The sequence below is a fragment of the Ostrea edulis genome, chromosome 6 (assembly GCF_947568905.1).
Source record: "Ostrea edulis chromosome 6, xbOstEdul1.1, whole genome shotgun sequence".
Classification (NCBI taxonomy): domain Eukaryota; kingdom Metazoa; phylum Mollusca; class Bivalvia; order Ostreida; family Ostreidae; genus Ostrea; species Ostrea edulis.
The window spans coordinates 7,197,244-7,212,291 of NC_079169.1; the positions used below are offsets into that span (position 1 = coordinate 7,197,244).

The 15,048-nt window shown below is 42.1% G+C and overlaps 2 protein-coding genes across 2 annotated transcripts in view; both read right to left on the reverse strand.

Annotated features, from left to right (window-relative positions):
- Positions 1–447: 447 nt before the first annotated feature.
- On the reverse strand, positions 448–8,746 carry LOC130047039 (mucin-2-like). The gene is made up of 4 exons (XM_056141160.1): positions 8,731–8,746; positions 6,079–8,541; positions 3,369–5,369; positions 448–2,659 (listed from the first exon to the last, which is right to left on the reverse strand). The coding sequence occupies exons 1-4, from the start codon at positions 8,744–8,746 to the stop codon at positions 561–563; spliced, it is 6,579 nt and encodes a 2,192-aa protein (XP_055997135.1). The 3' UTR covers positions 448–560.
- Positions 8,547–15,048, reverse strand: part of LOC130047040 (pneumococcal serine-rich repeat protein-like) — a 54,193-nt gene continuing 47,691 nt past the window's right edge. The window contains exons 8-9 of the mRNA XM_056141161.1: positions 11,961–14,423; positions 8,547–11,251 (exon numbers count right to left, since the gene is read on the reverse strand). Of these exons, the coding sequence (XP_055997136.1) occupies positions 9,153–11,251; positions 11,961–14,423 (4,562 nt within the window). The 3' untranslated portion in view covers positions 8,547–9,152. The remainder of the gene's footprint in view (positions 11,252–11,960; positions 14,424–15,048) is intronic.

A 15,048-nucleotide genomic window follows, 5' to 3' on the forward strand; every position in this document is an offset into this window, starting at 1 on the left:
CAAATTATGTTTCTTAAAATCACATTCTGAAAAAAGAAGAGGCTGTGTTTTCTTATTTGGTCTTTGGAAACGTTTGGATTACAGTAGTTACAAGTATATTCTCATTCCACACAGTAGTGTGTATATTTCTTTCAGGACGCAAAATCATCCACATCTAGCACGTAAATGTGAATTTCTACGCAGATTACGATTATTTCACGGTGTACATTATTGTGGGTTATCTAGACAAACTCCTGCTTTGACCAAACGTATTGCATGGATTCAGGAGAACGACTAATTAAGCAATGCTTAGAATCTCGAAGAGCGGAACAAACATCGTAATCCCTGTAACCCTCAAAGGAGAAGGTAAAAGAAAAGAATGATGACTGGCAGAAGAAAGAGTTAGTAGTATTAAAACGGATATTTAAAAAATTATAACAGAATGTGCCTGATATATCATGATTAAAACACGTCAAGGAGGAAATGCTGAAAATGAAATATATAGGATCACTCTGTATCCTATTAGTTATTCCTTCGTAACAGCATTCATATCGTAACTTTGAATAAAAGTTTACAGAATATCACTTATACATTATAAAGGGGTTGCATTTGTCACTAATACCACACATCTCTTTGTTATCAAACAAACCACATAATAAAATATGAAAAGGCAACTTGCCTTCAGAAGAACTGGTAGTATCAACAATTGTTGATGCAGTAGTGGATCCAGAAGTAGATGTAGTGGGTTCAGATGTGATTGATTCTGATGTAGTCTCTGCTGTGCTTGAAGTATCTGCAGCTGAGGTGCTAGCGTCAGTACTGGTTGTTGTTGTGCCTGCCTGTGTTGTTGTGCTAGCCTGTGAACTCGTGGACGTGGGATCAGCAGTTGTGATGCCGGCTGTCGACGATTCCGTAGTTTCTACTGTTATGCTAGCAATCTCTGCAGTTGTTGATGTTGGCGTGCCTGCGGATGTAGATGTGCTGGCTTCAGGTGTGATGCCTTCAGTGGTAGTTTCAGATGCGCTTGTAGATTCAGCCAAGGTTGTGCTAGCATCAGTTGTGGCTGTTGTTGCACCTGTTTCTGTTGTGGAGATAGACTGTGCACTACTGGAAGTGATTTCTGCAGCAGCTGTGCTACTCACTGTCGACGACCCCATGGTTTCTACTGTTGTGCTAGTTGGAATTGTAGATGTTGGTGTCACTGCGGATGTAGATGCACTGGCTTCACCTGTGACGGCTTCAGTCGTAGTCTCAACGGCGCTTGTAGATTGTGCAGTGGTTGTGCTAGCATCAATAGTAGTTGTTGTTGCACTTGCCTCTGTTGTGGAAATGGTCTCAGTACTGGTGGAAGTTATTTCTGCAGTTGTGCTGCCGACTATTAACGGTTCCGTGGCGTCTAGTGTTGTGGTAGTTATTTCTGCACTTGTTGATGTTAATGTTACTGAGGACGTAGATGTACTGGCTTCAGTTGTGGTGCTTTCAATTGTACTTTCAACTGCGCTTGTAGATTCAGTCGCCGTTGTGCTAGGTTCAGTTGTTGTTGTTGCTGCACTTGTTTCTGAAATGGTACTACCCATTGTCGAAGACATTGTAGTTTCTCCTGTTGTAGTAGTTGTTTCTGGAATTGTGGATGATGGTGTCGCTGCGGATGTAGATGTACTGGCTTCAGTTGCGACGGCTTCAGTTGTGAAGGCTTCAGTCGTAGTCTCAGTTGCGCTTGTAGATTGTGCAGTTGTTGTGCTACCATCAGTAGTAGTCGAGGATGCGCCTGATTCTGTCGTAGAGCTTGCCTGTGTATTTGTGGAGGTCATTTCCATTGTTGTGCTTCCTTCTGTCGAAGATTCGGTGTTGTCTGGTGTTGATGTAGTTATTTCTAAAGTTGTAGGTGTTGATGTCTCTGCAGATGTAGATGTACTGGCTTCAGTTGTGGTGCTTTCAGCTGTACTTTCAACTGCACTTGTAGATTCAGTTGCCGTTGTGCTAGGTTCAGTTGTTGCTGCACTTGTTTCTGAAATTGTACTATCCATTGTCGAAGACATTGTAGTTTCTGCTGTTGTAGTAGTTGTTTCTGGAATTGTGGAGGATGGTGTCGCTGCGGATGTAGATGTACTGGCTTCAGTTGTGACGGCTTCAGTCATACTCTCAGTTGCGCTTGTAGATTGTGCAGTTGTTGTGCTACCATCACTAGTAGTTGATGATGCGCCTGATTCTGTTGTAGAGCTTGCCTGTGTACTTGTGGAGGTGATTTCGATTGTTGTGCTTCCTTCTGTCGAAGATTCCGTGTTGTCTGGTGTTGATGTAGTTATTTCTAAAGTTGTAGATGTTGGTGTCTCTGTGGATGTAGATGTACTGGCTTCAGTTGTGAAGGTTTCGGTTGTGGTTTCAACTGTGATTGTGGGTTCTGCAACTGTTGTGCTTGAGTCAACAGTACTTGTTGTGCCTTGCTCTGTTGTTGTGCTAACCAGTGTACTCGTTGAAGTCGGTTGTACTGTTGTGCTTCCGACTGACGACGACTCCGTGGTGTGTAATGTTGTGCTAGTTATATCTGCAATTGTAGATGTACTGCTTGTCCCTGTTGTAGTTGCACTGGGCTCAGTTGGGATGGCTTCAGTTGTTGTTTCAGATGTACTTGTAGTTTCTGCTACTGTTATTCTGATGGTAGAACTCGCAGGTGTTGTCCCTATGTAAATGTATGCTTTTCATTTTATATTATCATTAGTTAAGTGTTTCACAAATTATGTTTCTTAAAATCACATTCTGAAAAAAGAAGAGGCTGTGTTTTCTTATTTGGTCTTTGGAAACGTTTGGATTACAGTAGTTACAAGTATATTCTCATTCCACACAGTAGTGTGTATATTTCTTTCAGGACGCAAAATCATCCACATCTAGCACGTAAATGTGAATTTCTACGCAGATTACGATTATTTCACGGTGTACATTATTGTGGGTTATCTAGACAAACTCCTGCTTTGACCAAACGTATTGCATGGATTCAGGAGAACGACTAATTAAGCAATGCTTAGAATCTCGAAGAGCGGAACAAACATCGTAATCCCTGTAACCCTCAAAGGAGAAGGTAAAAGAAAAGAATGATGACTGGCAGAAGAAAGAGTTAGTAGTATTAAAACGGATATTTAAAAAATTATAACAGAATGTGCCTGATATATCATGATTAAAACACGTCAAGGAGGAAATGCTGAAAATGAAATATATAGGATCACTCTGTATCCTATTAGTTATTCCTTCGTAACAGCATTCATATCGTAACTTTGAATAAAAGTTTACAGAATATCACTTATACATTATAAAGGGGTTGCATTTGTCACTAATACCACACATCTCTTTGTTATCAAACAAACCACATAATAAAATATGAAAAGGCAACTTGCCTTCAGAAGAACTGGTAGTATCAACAATTGTTGATGCAGTAGTGGATCCAGAAGTAGATGTAGTGGGTTCAGATGTGATTGATTCTGATGTAGTCTCTGCTGTGCTTGAAGTATCTGCAGCTGAGGTGCTAGCGTCAGTACTGGTTGTTGTTGTGCCTGCCTGTGTTGTTGTGCTAGCCTGTGAACTCGTGGACGTGGGATCAGCAGTTGTGATGCCGGCTGTCGACGATTCCGTAGTTTCTACTGTTATGCTAGCAATCTCTGCAGTTGTTGATGTTGGCGTGCCTGCGGATGTAGATGTGCTGGCTTCAGGTGTGATGCCTTCAGTGGTAGTTTCAGATGCGCTTGTAGATTCAGCCAAGGTTGTGCTAGCATCAGTTGTGGCTGTTGTTGCACCTGTTTCTGTTGTGGAGATAGACTGTGCACTACTGGAAGTGATTTCTGCAGCAGCTGTGCTACTCACTGTCGACGACCCCATGGTTTCTACTGTTGTGCTAGTTGGAATTGTAGATGTTGGTGTCACTGCGGATGTAGATGCACTGGCTTCACCTGTGACGGCTTCAGTCGTAGTCTCAACGGCGCTTGTAGATTGTGCAGTGGTTGTGCTAGCATCAATAGTAGTTGTTGTTGCACTTGCCTCTGTTGTGGAAATGGTCTCAGTACTGGTGGAAGTTATTTCTGCAGTTGTGCTGCCGACTATTAACGGTTCCGTGGCGTCTAGTGTTGTGGTAGTTATTTCTGCACTTGTTGATGTTAATGTTACTGAGGACGTAGATGTACTGGCTTCAGTTGTGGTGCTTTCAATTGTACTTTCAACTGCGCTTGTAGATTCAGTCGCCGTTGTGCTAGGTTCAGTTGTTGTTGTTGCTGCACTTGTTTCTGAAATGGTACTACCCATTGTCGAAGACATTGTAGTTTCTCCTGTTGTAGTAGTTGTTTCTGGAATTGTGGATGATGGTGTCGCTGCGGATGTAGATGTACTGGCTTCAGTTGCGACGGCTTCAGTTGTGAAGGCTTCAGTCGTAGTCTCAGTTGCGTTTGTAGATTGTGCAGTTGTTGTGCTACCATCAGTAGTAGTCGATGATGCGCCTGATTCTGTTGTAGAGCTTGCCTGTGTACTTGTAGAGTTGATTTGTATTGTTGTGCTTCCTTCTGTCGAAGATTCCGTGTTGTCTGGTGTTGATGTAGTTATTTCTAAAGTTGTAGATGTTGATGTCCCTGCAGATGTAGATGTACTGGCTTCAGTTGTGGTGCTTTCAGTTGTACTTTCAACTGCACTTGTAGATTCAGTTGCCGTTGTGCTAGGTTCAGTTGTTGCTGCACTTGTTTCTGAAATTGTACTATCCATTGTGGAAGACATTGTAGTTTCTGCTGTTGTAGTAGTTGTTTCTGGAATTGTGGAGGATGGTGTCGCTGCGGATGTAGATGTACTGGCTTCAGTTGTGACGGCTTCAGTCATACTCTCAGTTGTGCTTGTAGATTGTGCAGTTGTTGTGGTACCATCACTAGTAGTTGATGATGCGCCTGATTCTGTTGTAGAGCTTGCCTGTGTACTTGTGGAGGTGATTTCGATTGTTGTGCTTCCTTCTGTCGAAGATTCCGTGTTGTCTGGTGTTGATGTAGTTATTTCTAAAGTTGTAGATGTTGGTGTCTCTGTGGATGTAGATGTACTGGCTTCAGTTGTGAAGGTTTCGGTTGTGGTTTCAACTGTGATTGTGGGTTCTGCAACTGTTGTGCTTGAGTCAACAGTACTTGTTGTGCCTTGCTCTGTTGTTGTGCTAACCAGTGTACTCGTTGAAGTCGGTTGTACTGTTGTGCTTCCGACTGACGACGACTCCGTGGTGTGTAATGTTGTGCTAGTTATATCTGCAATTGTAGATGTACTGCTTGTCCCTGTTGTAGTTGCACTGGGCTCAGTTGGGATGGCTTCAGTTGTTGTTTCAGATGTACTTGTAGTTTCTGCTACTGTTATGCTGATGGTAGAACTCGCAGGTGTTGTCCCTATGTAAATGTATGCTTTTCATTTTATATTATCATTAGTTAAGTGTTTCACAAATTATGTTTCTTAAAATCACATTCTGAAAAAAGAAGAGGCTGTGTTTTCTTATTTGGTCTTTGGAAACGTTTGGATTACAGTAGTTACAAGTATATTCTCATTCCACACAGTAGTGTGTATATTTCTTTCAGGACGCAAAATCATCCACATCTAGCACGTAAATGTGAATTTCTACGCAGATTACGATTATTTCACGGTGTACATTATTGTGGGTTATCTAGACAAACTCCTGCTTTGACCAAACGTATTGCATGGATTCAGGAGAACGACTAATTAAGCAATGCTTAGAATCTCGAAGAGCGGAACAAACATCGTAATCCCTGTAACCCTCAAAGGAGAAGGTAAAAGAAAAGAATGATGACTGGCAGAAGAAAGAGTTAGTAGTATTAAAACGGATATTTAAAAAATTATAACAGAATGTGCCTGATATATCATGATTAAAACACGTCAAGGAGGAAATGCTGAAAATGAAATATATAGGATCACTCTGTATCCTATTAGTTATTCCTTCGTAACAGCATTCATATCGTAACTTTGAATAAAAGTTTACAGAATATCACTTATACATTATAAAGGGGTTGCATTTGTCACTAATACCACACATCTCTTTGTTATCAAACAAACCACATGATAAAATATGAAAAGGCAACTTGCCTTCAGAAGAACTGGTAGTATCAACAATTGTTGATGCAGTAGTGGATCCAGAAGTAGATGTAGTGGGTTCAGATGTGATTGATTCTGATGTAGTCTCTGCTGTGCTTGAAGTATCTGCAGCTGAGGTGCTAGCGTCAGTACTGGTTGTTGTTGTGCCTGCCTGTGTTGTTGTGCTAGCCTGTGAACTCGTGGACGTGGGATCAGCAGTTGTGATGCCGGCTGTCGACGATTCCGTAGTTTCTACTGTTATGCTAGCAATCTCTGCAGTTGTTGATGTTGGCGTGCCTGCGGATCTAGATGTGCTGGCTTCAGGTGTGATGCCTTCAGTGGTAGTTTCAGATGCGCTTGTAGATTCAGCCAAGGTTGTGCTAGCATCAGTTGTGGTTGTTGTTGCACCTGTTTCTGTTGTGGAGATAGACTGTGCACTACTGGAAGTGATTTCTGCAGCAGCTGTGCTACTCACTGTCGACGACCCCATGGTTTCTACTGTTGTGCTAGTTGGAATTGTAGATGTTGGTGTCACTGCGGATGTAGATGCACTGGCTTCACCTGTGACGGCTTCAGTCGTAGTCTCAACGGCGCTTGTAGATTGTGCAGTGGTTGTGCTAGCATCAATAGTAGTTGTTGTTGCACTTGCCTCTGTTGTGGAAATGGTCTCAGTACTGGTGGAAGTTATTTCTGCAGTTGTGCTGCCGACTATTGACGGTTCCGTGGCGTCTAGTGTTGTGGTAGTTATTTCTGCACTTGTTGATGTTAATGTTACTGAGGACGTAGATGTACTGGCTTCAGTTGTGGTGCTTTCAATTGTACTTTCAACTGCGCTTGTAGATTCAGTCGCCGTTGTGCTAGGTTCAGTTGTTGTTGTTGCTGCACTTGTTTCTGAAATGGTACTACCCATTGTCGAAGACATTGTAGTTTCTCCTGTTGTAGTAGTTGTTTCTGGAATTGTGGATGATGGTGTCGCTGCGGATGTAGATGTACTGGCTTCAGTTGCGACGGCTTCAGTTGTGAAGGCTTCAGTCGTAGTCTCAGTTGCGCTTGTAGATTGTGCAGTTGTTGTGCTACCATCAGTAGTAGTCGAGGATGCGCCTGATTCTGTCGTAGAGCTTGCCTGTGTATTTGTGGAGGTCATTTCCATTGTTGTGCTTCCTTCTGTCGAAGATTCGGTGTTGTCTGGTGTTGATGTAGTTATTTCTAAAGTTGTAGGTGTTGATGTCTCTGCAGATGTAGATGTACTGGCTTCAGTTGTGGTGCTTTCAGTTGTACTTTCAACTGCACTTGTAGATTCAGTCGTCGTTGTGCTAGGTTCAGTTGTTGTTGTTGTTGTTGCTGCACTTGTTTCTGAAATTGTACTACCCATTGTCGAAGACATTGTAGTTTCTCCTGTTGTAGTAGTTGTTTCTGGAATTGTGGATGATGGTGTCGCTGCGGATGTAGATGTACTGGCTTCAGTTGCAACGGCTTCAGTTGTGAAGGCTTCAGTCGTAGTCTCAGTTGCGCTTGTAGATTGTGCAGTTGTTGTGCTACCATCAGTAGTAGTCGATGATGCGCCTGATTCTGTTGTAGAGCTTGCCTGTGTACTTGTAGAGTTGATTTGTATTGTTGTGCTTCCTTCTGTCGAAGATTCCGTGTTGTCTGGTGTTGATGTAGTTATTTCTAAAGTTGTAGATGTTGATGTCCCTGCAGATGTAGATGTACTGGCTTCAGTTGTGGTGCTTTCAGTTGTACTTTCAACTGCACTTGTAGATTCAGTTGCCGTTGTGCTAGGTTCAGTTGTTGCTGCACTTGTTTCTGAAATTGTACTATCCATTGTCGAAGACATTGTAGTTTCTGCTGTTGTAGTAGTTGTTTCTGGAATTGTGGAGGATGGTGTCGCTGCGGATGTAGATGTACTGGCTTCAGTTGTGACGGCTTCAGTCATACTCTCAGTTGTGCTTGTAGATTGTGCAGTTGTTGTGCTACCATCACTAGTAGTTGATGATGCGCCTGATTCTGTTGTAGAGCTTGCCTGTGTACTTGTGGAGGTGATTTCGATTGTTGTGCTTCCTTCTGTCGAAGATTCCGTGTTGTCTGGTGTTGATGTAGTTATTTCTAAAGTTGTAGATGTTGGTGTCTCTGTGGATGTAGATGTACTGGCTTCAGTTGTGAAGGTTTCGGTTGTGGTTTCAACTGTGATTGTGGGTTCTGCAACTGTTGTGCTTGAGTCAACAGTACTTGTTGTGCCTTGCTCTGTTGTTGTGCTAACCAGTGTACTCGTTGAAGTCGGTTGTACTGTTGTGCTTCCGACTGACGACGACTCCGTGGTGTGTAATGTTGTGCTAGTTATATCTGCAATTGTAGATGTACTGCTTGTCCCTGTTGTAGTTGCACTGGGCTCAGTTGGGATGGCTTCTGTTGTTGTTTCAGATGTACTTGTAGTTTCTGCTACTGTTATGCTGATGGTAGAACTCGCAGGTGTTGTCCCTATGTAAATGTATGCTTTTCATTTTATATTATCATTAGTTAAGTGTTTCACAAATTATGTTTCTTAAAATCACATTCTGAAAAAAGAAGAGGCTGTGTTTTCTTATTTGGTCTTTGGAAACGTTTGGATTACAGTAGTTACAAGTATATTCTCATTCCACACAGTAGTGTGTATATTTCTTTCAGGACGCAAAATCATCCACATCTAGCACGTAAATGTGAATTTCTACGCAGATTACGATTATTTCACGGTGTACATTATTGTGGGTTATCTAGACAAACTCCTGCTTTGACCAAACGTATTGCATGGATTCAGGAGAACGACTAATTAAGCAATGCTTAGAATCTCGAAGAGCGGAACAAACATCGTAATCCCTGTAACCCTCAAAGGAGAAGGTAAAAGAAAAGAATGATGACTGGCAGAAGAAAGAGTTAGTAGTATTAAAACGGATATTTAAAAAATTATAACAGAATGTGCCTGATATATCATGATTAAAACACGTCAAGGAGGAAATGCTGAAAATGAAATATATAGGATCACTCTGTATCCTATTAGTTATTCCTTCGTAACAGCATTCATATCGTAACTTTGAATAAAAGTTTACAGAATATCACTTATACATTATAAAGGGGTTGCATTTGTCACTAATACCACACATCTCTTTGTTATCAAACAAACCACATAATAAAATATGAAAAGGCAACTTGCCTTCAGAAGAACTGGTAGTATCAACAATTGTTGATGCAGTAGTGGATCCAGAAGTAGATGTAGTGGGTTCAGATGTGATTGATTCTGATGTAGTCTCTGCTGTGCTTGAAGTATCTGCAGCTGAGGTGCTAGCGTCAGTACTGGTTGTTGTTGTGCCTGCCTGTGTTGTTGTGCTAGCCTGTGAACTCGTGGACGTGGGATCAGCAGTTGTGATGCCGGCTGTCGACGATTCCGTAGTTTCTACTGTTATGCTAGCAATCTCTGCAGTTGTTGATGTTGGCGTGCCTGCGGATGTAGATGTGCTGGCTTCAGGTGTGATGCCTTCAGTGGTAGTTTCAGATGCGCTTGTAGATTCAGCCAAGGTTGTGCTAGCATCAGTTGTGGCTGTTGTTGCACCTGTTTCTGTTGTGGAGATAGACTGTGCACTACTGGAAGTGATTTCTGCAGCAGCTGTGCTACTCACTGTCGACGACCCCATGGTTTCTACTGTTGTGCTAGTTGGAATTGTAGATGTTGGTGTCACTGCGGATGTAGATGCACTGGCTTCACCTGTGACGGCTTCAGTCGTAGTCTCAACGGCGCTTGTAGATTGTGCAGTGGTTGTGCTAGCATCAATAGTAGTTGTTGTTGCACTTGCCTCTGTTGTGGAAATGGTCTCAGTACTGGTGGAAGTTATTTCTGCAGTTGTGCTGCCGACTATTAACGGTTCCGTGGCGTCTAGTGTTGTGGTAGTTATTTCTGCACTTGTTGATGTTAATGTTACTGAGGACGTAGATGTACTGGCTTCAGTTGTGGTGCTTTCAATTGTACTTTCAACTGCGCTTGTAGATTCAGTCGCCGTTGTGCTAGGTTCAGTTGTTGTTGTTGCTGCACTTGTTTCTGAAATGGTACTACCCATTGTCGAAGACATTGTAGTTTCTCCTGTTGTAGTAGTTGTTTCTGGAATTGTGGATGATGGTGTCGCTGCGGATGTAGATGTACTGGCTTCAGTTGCGACGGCTTCAGTTGTGAAGGCTTCAGTCGTAGTCTCAGTTGCGTTTGTAGATTGTGCAGTTGTTGTGCTACCATCAGTAGTAGTCGATGATGCGCCTGATTCTGTTGTAGAGCTTGCCTGTGTACTTGTAGAGTTGATTTGTATTGTTGTGCTTCCTTCTGTCGAAGATTCCGTGTTGTCTGGTGTTGATGTAGTTATTTCTAAAGTTGTAGATGTTGATGTCCCTGCAGATGTAGATGTACTGGCTTCAGTTGTGGTGCTTTCAGTTGTACTTTCAACTGCACTTGTAGATTCAGTTGCCGTTGTGCTAGGTTCAGTTGTTGCTGCACTTGTTTCTGAAATTGTACTATCCATTGTCGAAGACATTGTAGTTTCTGCTGTTGTAGTAGTTGTTTCTGGAATTGTGGAGGATGGTGTCGCTGCGGATGTAGATGTACTGGCTTCAGTTGTGACGGCTTCAGTCATACTCTCAGTTGTGCTTGTAGATTGTGCAGTTGTTGTGCTACCATCACTAGTAGTTGATGATGCGCCTGATTCTGTTGTAGAGCTTGCCTGTGTACTTGTGGAGGTGATTTCGATTGTTGTGCTTCCTTCTGTCGAAGATTCCGTGTTGTCTGGTGTTGATGTAGTTATTTCTAAAGTTGTAGATGTTGGTGTCTCTGTGGATGTAGATGTACTGGCTTCAGTTGTGAAGGTTTCGGTTGTGGTTTCAACTGTGATTGTGGGTTCTGCAACTGTTGTGCTTGAGTCAACAGTACTTGTTGTGCCTTGCTCTGTTGTTGTGCTAACCAGTGTACTCGTTGAAGTCGGTTGTACTGTTGTGCTTCCGACTGACGACGACTCCGTGGTGTGTAATGTTGTGCTAGTTATATCTGCAATTGTAGATGTACTGCTTGTCCCTGTTGTAGTTGCACTGGGCTCAGTTGGGATGGCTTCAGTTGTTGTTTCAGATGTACTTGTAGTTTCTGCTACTGTTATGCTGATGGTAGAACTCGCAGGTGTTGTCCCTATGTAAATGTATGCTTTTCATTTTATATTATCATTAGTTAAGTGTTTCACAAATTATGTTTCTTAAAATCACATTCTGAAAAAAGAAGAGGCTGTGTTTTCTTATTTGGTCTTTGGAAACGTTTGGATTACAGTAGTTACAAGTATATTCTCATTCCACACAGTAGTGTGTATATTTCTTTCAGGACGCAAAATCATCCACATCTAGCACGTAAATGTGAATTTCTACGCAGATTACGATTATTTCACGGTGTACATTATTGTGGGTTATCTAGACAAACTCCTGCTTTGACCAAACGTATTGCATGGATTCAGGAGAACGACTAATTAAGCAATGCTTAGAATCTCGAAGAGCGGAACAAACATCGTAATCCCTGTAACCCTCAAAGGAGAAGGTAAAAGAAAAGAATGATGACTGGCAGAAGAAAGAGTTAGTAGTATTAAAACGGATATTTAAAAAATTATAACAGAATGTGCCTGATATATCATGATTAAAACACGTCAAGGAGGAAATGCTGAAAATGAAATATATAGGATCACTCTGTATCCTATTAGTTATTCCTTCGTAACAGCATTCATATCGTAACTTTGAATAAAAGTTTACAGAATATCACTTATACATTATAAAGGGGTTGCATTTGTCACTAATACCACACATCTCTTTGTTATCAAACAAACCACATGATAAAATATGAAAAGGCAACTTGCCTTCAGAAGAACTGGTAGTATCAACAATTGTTGATGCAGTAGTGGATCCAGAAGTAGATGTAGTGGGTTCAGATGTGATTGATTCTGATGTAGTCTCTGCTGTGCTTGAAGTATCTGCAGCTGAGGTGCTAGCGTCAGTACTGGTTGTTGTTGTGCCTGCCTGTGTTGTTGTGCTAGCCTGTGAACTCGTGGACGTGGGATCAGCAGTTGTGATGCCGGCTGTCGACGATTCCGTAGTTTCTACTGTTATGCTAGCAATCTCTGCAGTTGTTGATGTTGGCGTGCCTGCGGATGTAGATGTGCTGGCTTCAGGTGTGATGCCTTCAGTGGTAGTTTCAGATGCGCTTGTAGATTCAGCCAAGGTTGTGCTAGCATCAGTTGTGGTTGTTGTTGCACCTGTTTCTGTTGTGGAGATAGACTGTGCACTACTGGAAGTGATTTCTGCAGCAGCTGTGCTACTCACTGTCGACGACCCCATGGTTTCTACTGTTGTGCTAGTTGGAATTGTAGATGTTGGTGTCACTGCGGATGTAGATGCACTGGCTTCACCTGTGACGGCTTCAGTCGTAGTCTCAACGGCGCTTGTAGATTGTGCAGTGGTTGTGCTAGCATCAATAGTAGTTGTTGTTGCACTTGCCTCTGTTGTGGAAATGGTCTCAGTACTGGTGGAAGTTATTTCTGCAGTTGTGCTGCCGACTATTGACGGTTCCGTGGCGTCTAGTGTTGTGGTAGTTATTTCTGCACTTGTTGATGTTAATGTTACTGAGGACGTAGATGTACTGGCTTCAGTTGTGGTGCTTTCAATTGTACTTTCAACTGCGCTTGTAGATTCAGTCGCCGTTGTGCTAGGTTCAGTTGTTGTTGTTGCTGCACTTGTTTCTGAAATGGTACTACCCATTGTCGAAGACATTGTAGTTTCTCCTGTTGTAGTAGTTGTTTCTGGAATTGTGGATGATGGTGTCGCTGCGGATGTAGATGTACTGGCTTCAGTTGCGACGGCTTCAATTGTGAAGGCTTCAGTCGTAGTCTCAGTTGCGCTTGTAGATTGTGCAGTTGTTGTGCTACCATCAGTAGTAGTCGAGGATGCGCCTGATTCTGTCGTAGAGCTTGCCTGTGTATTTGTGGAGGTCATTTCCATTGTTGTGCTTCCTTCTGTCGAAGATTCGGTGTTGTCTGGTGTTGATGTAGTTATTTCTAAAGTTGTAGGTGTTGATGTCTCTGCAGATGTAGATGTACTGGCTTCAGTTGTGGTGCTTTCAGTTGTACTTTCAACTGCACTTGTAGATTCAGTCGTCGTTGTGCTAGGTTCAGTTGTTGTTGTTGTTGTTGCTGCACTTGTTTCTGAAATTGTACTACCCATTGTCGAAGACATTGTAGTTTCTCCTGTTGTAGTAGTTGTTTCTGGAATTGTGGATGATGGTGTCGCTGCGGATGTAGATGTACTGGCTTCAGTTGCAACGGCTTCAGTTGTGAAGGCTTCAGTCGTAGTCTCAGTTGCGCTTGTAGATTGTGCAGTTGTTGTGCTACCATCAGTAGTAGTCGATGATGCGCCTGATTCTGTTGTAGAGCTTGCCTGTGTACTTGTAGAGTTGATTTGTATTGTTGTGCTTCCTTCTGTCGAAGATTCCGTGTTGTCTGGTGTTGATGTAGTTATTTCTAAAGTTGTAGATGTTGATGTCCCTGCAGATGTAGATGTACTGGCTTCAGTTGTGGTGCTTTCAGTTGTACTTTCAACTGCACTTGTAGATTCAGTTGCCGTTGTGCTAGGTTCAGTTGTTGCTGCACTTGTTTCTGAAATTGTACTATCCATTGTCGAAGACATTGTAGTTTCTGCTGTTGTAGTAGTTGTTTCTGGAATTGTGGAGGATGGTGTCGCTGCGGATGTAGATGTACTGGCTTCAGTTGTGACGGCTTCAGTCATACTCTCAGTTGTGCTTGTAGATTGTGCAGTTGTTGTGCTACCATCACTAGTAGTTGATGATGCGCCTGATTCTGTTGTAGAGCTTGCCTGTGTACTTGTGGAGGTGATTTCGATTGTTGTGCTTCCTTCTGTCGAAGATTCCGTGTTGTCTGGTGTTGATGTAGTTATTTCTAAAGTTGTAGATGTTGGTGTCTCTGTGGATGTAGATGTACTGGCTTCAGTTGTGAAGGTTTCGGTTGTGGTTTCAACTGTGATTGTGGGTTCTGCAACTGTTGTGCTTGAGTCAACAGTACTTGTTGTGCCTTGCTCTGTTGTTGTGCTAACCAGTGTACTCGTTGAAGTCGGTTGTACTGTTGTGCTTCCGACTGACGACGACTCCGTGGTGTGTAATGTTGTGCTAGTTATATCTGCAATTGTAGATGTACTGCTTGTCCCTGTTGTAGTTGCACTGGGCTCAGTTGGGATGGCTTCAGTTGTTGTTTCAGATGTACTTGTAGTTTCTGCTACTGTTATGCTGATGGTAGAACTCGCAGGTGTTGTCCCTATGTAAATGTATGCTTTTCATTTTATATTATCATTAGTTAAGTGTTTCACAAATTATGTTTCTTAAAATCACATTCTGAAAAAAGAAGAGGCTGTGTTTTCTTATTTGGTCTTTGGAAACGTTTGGATTACAGTAGTTACAAGTATATTCTCATTCCACACAGTAGTGTGTATATTTCTTTCAGGACGCAAAATCATCCACATCTAGCACGTAAATGTGAATTTCTACGCAGATTACGATTATTTCACGGTGTACATTATTGTGGGTTATCTAGACAAACTCCTGCTTTGACCAAACGTATTGCATGGATTCAGGAGAACGACTAATTAAGCAATGCTTAGAATCTCGAAGAGCGGAACAAACATCGTAATCCCTGTAACCCTCAAAGGAGAAGGTAAAAGAAAAGAATGATGACTGGCAGAAGAAAGAGTTAGTAGTATTAAAACGGATATTTAAAAAATTATAACAGAATGTGCCTGATATATCATGATTAAAACACGTCAAGGAGGAAATGCTGAAAATGAAATATATAGGATCACTCTGTATCCTATTAGTTATTCCTTCGTAACAGCATTCATATCGTAACTTTGAATAAAAGTTTACAGAATATCACTTATACATTA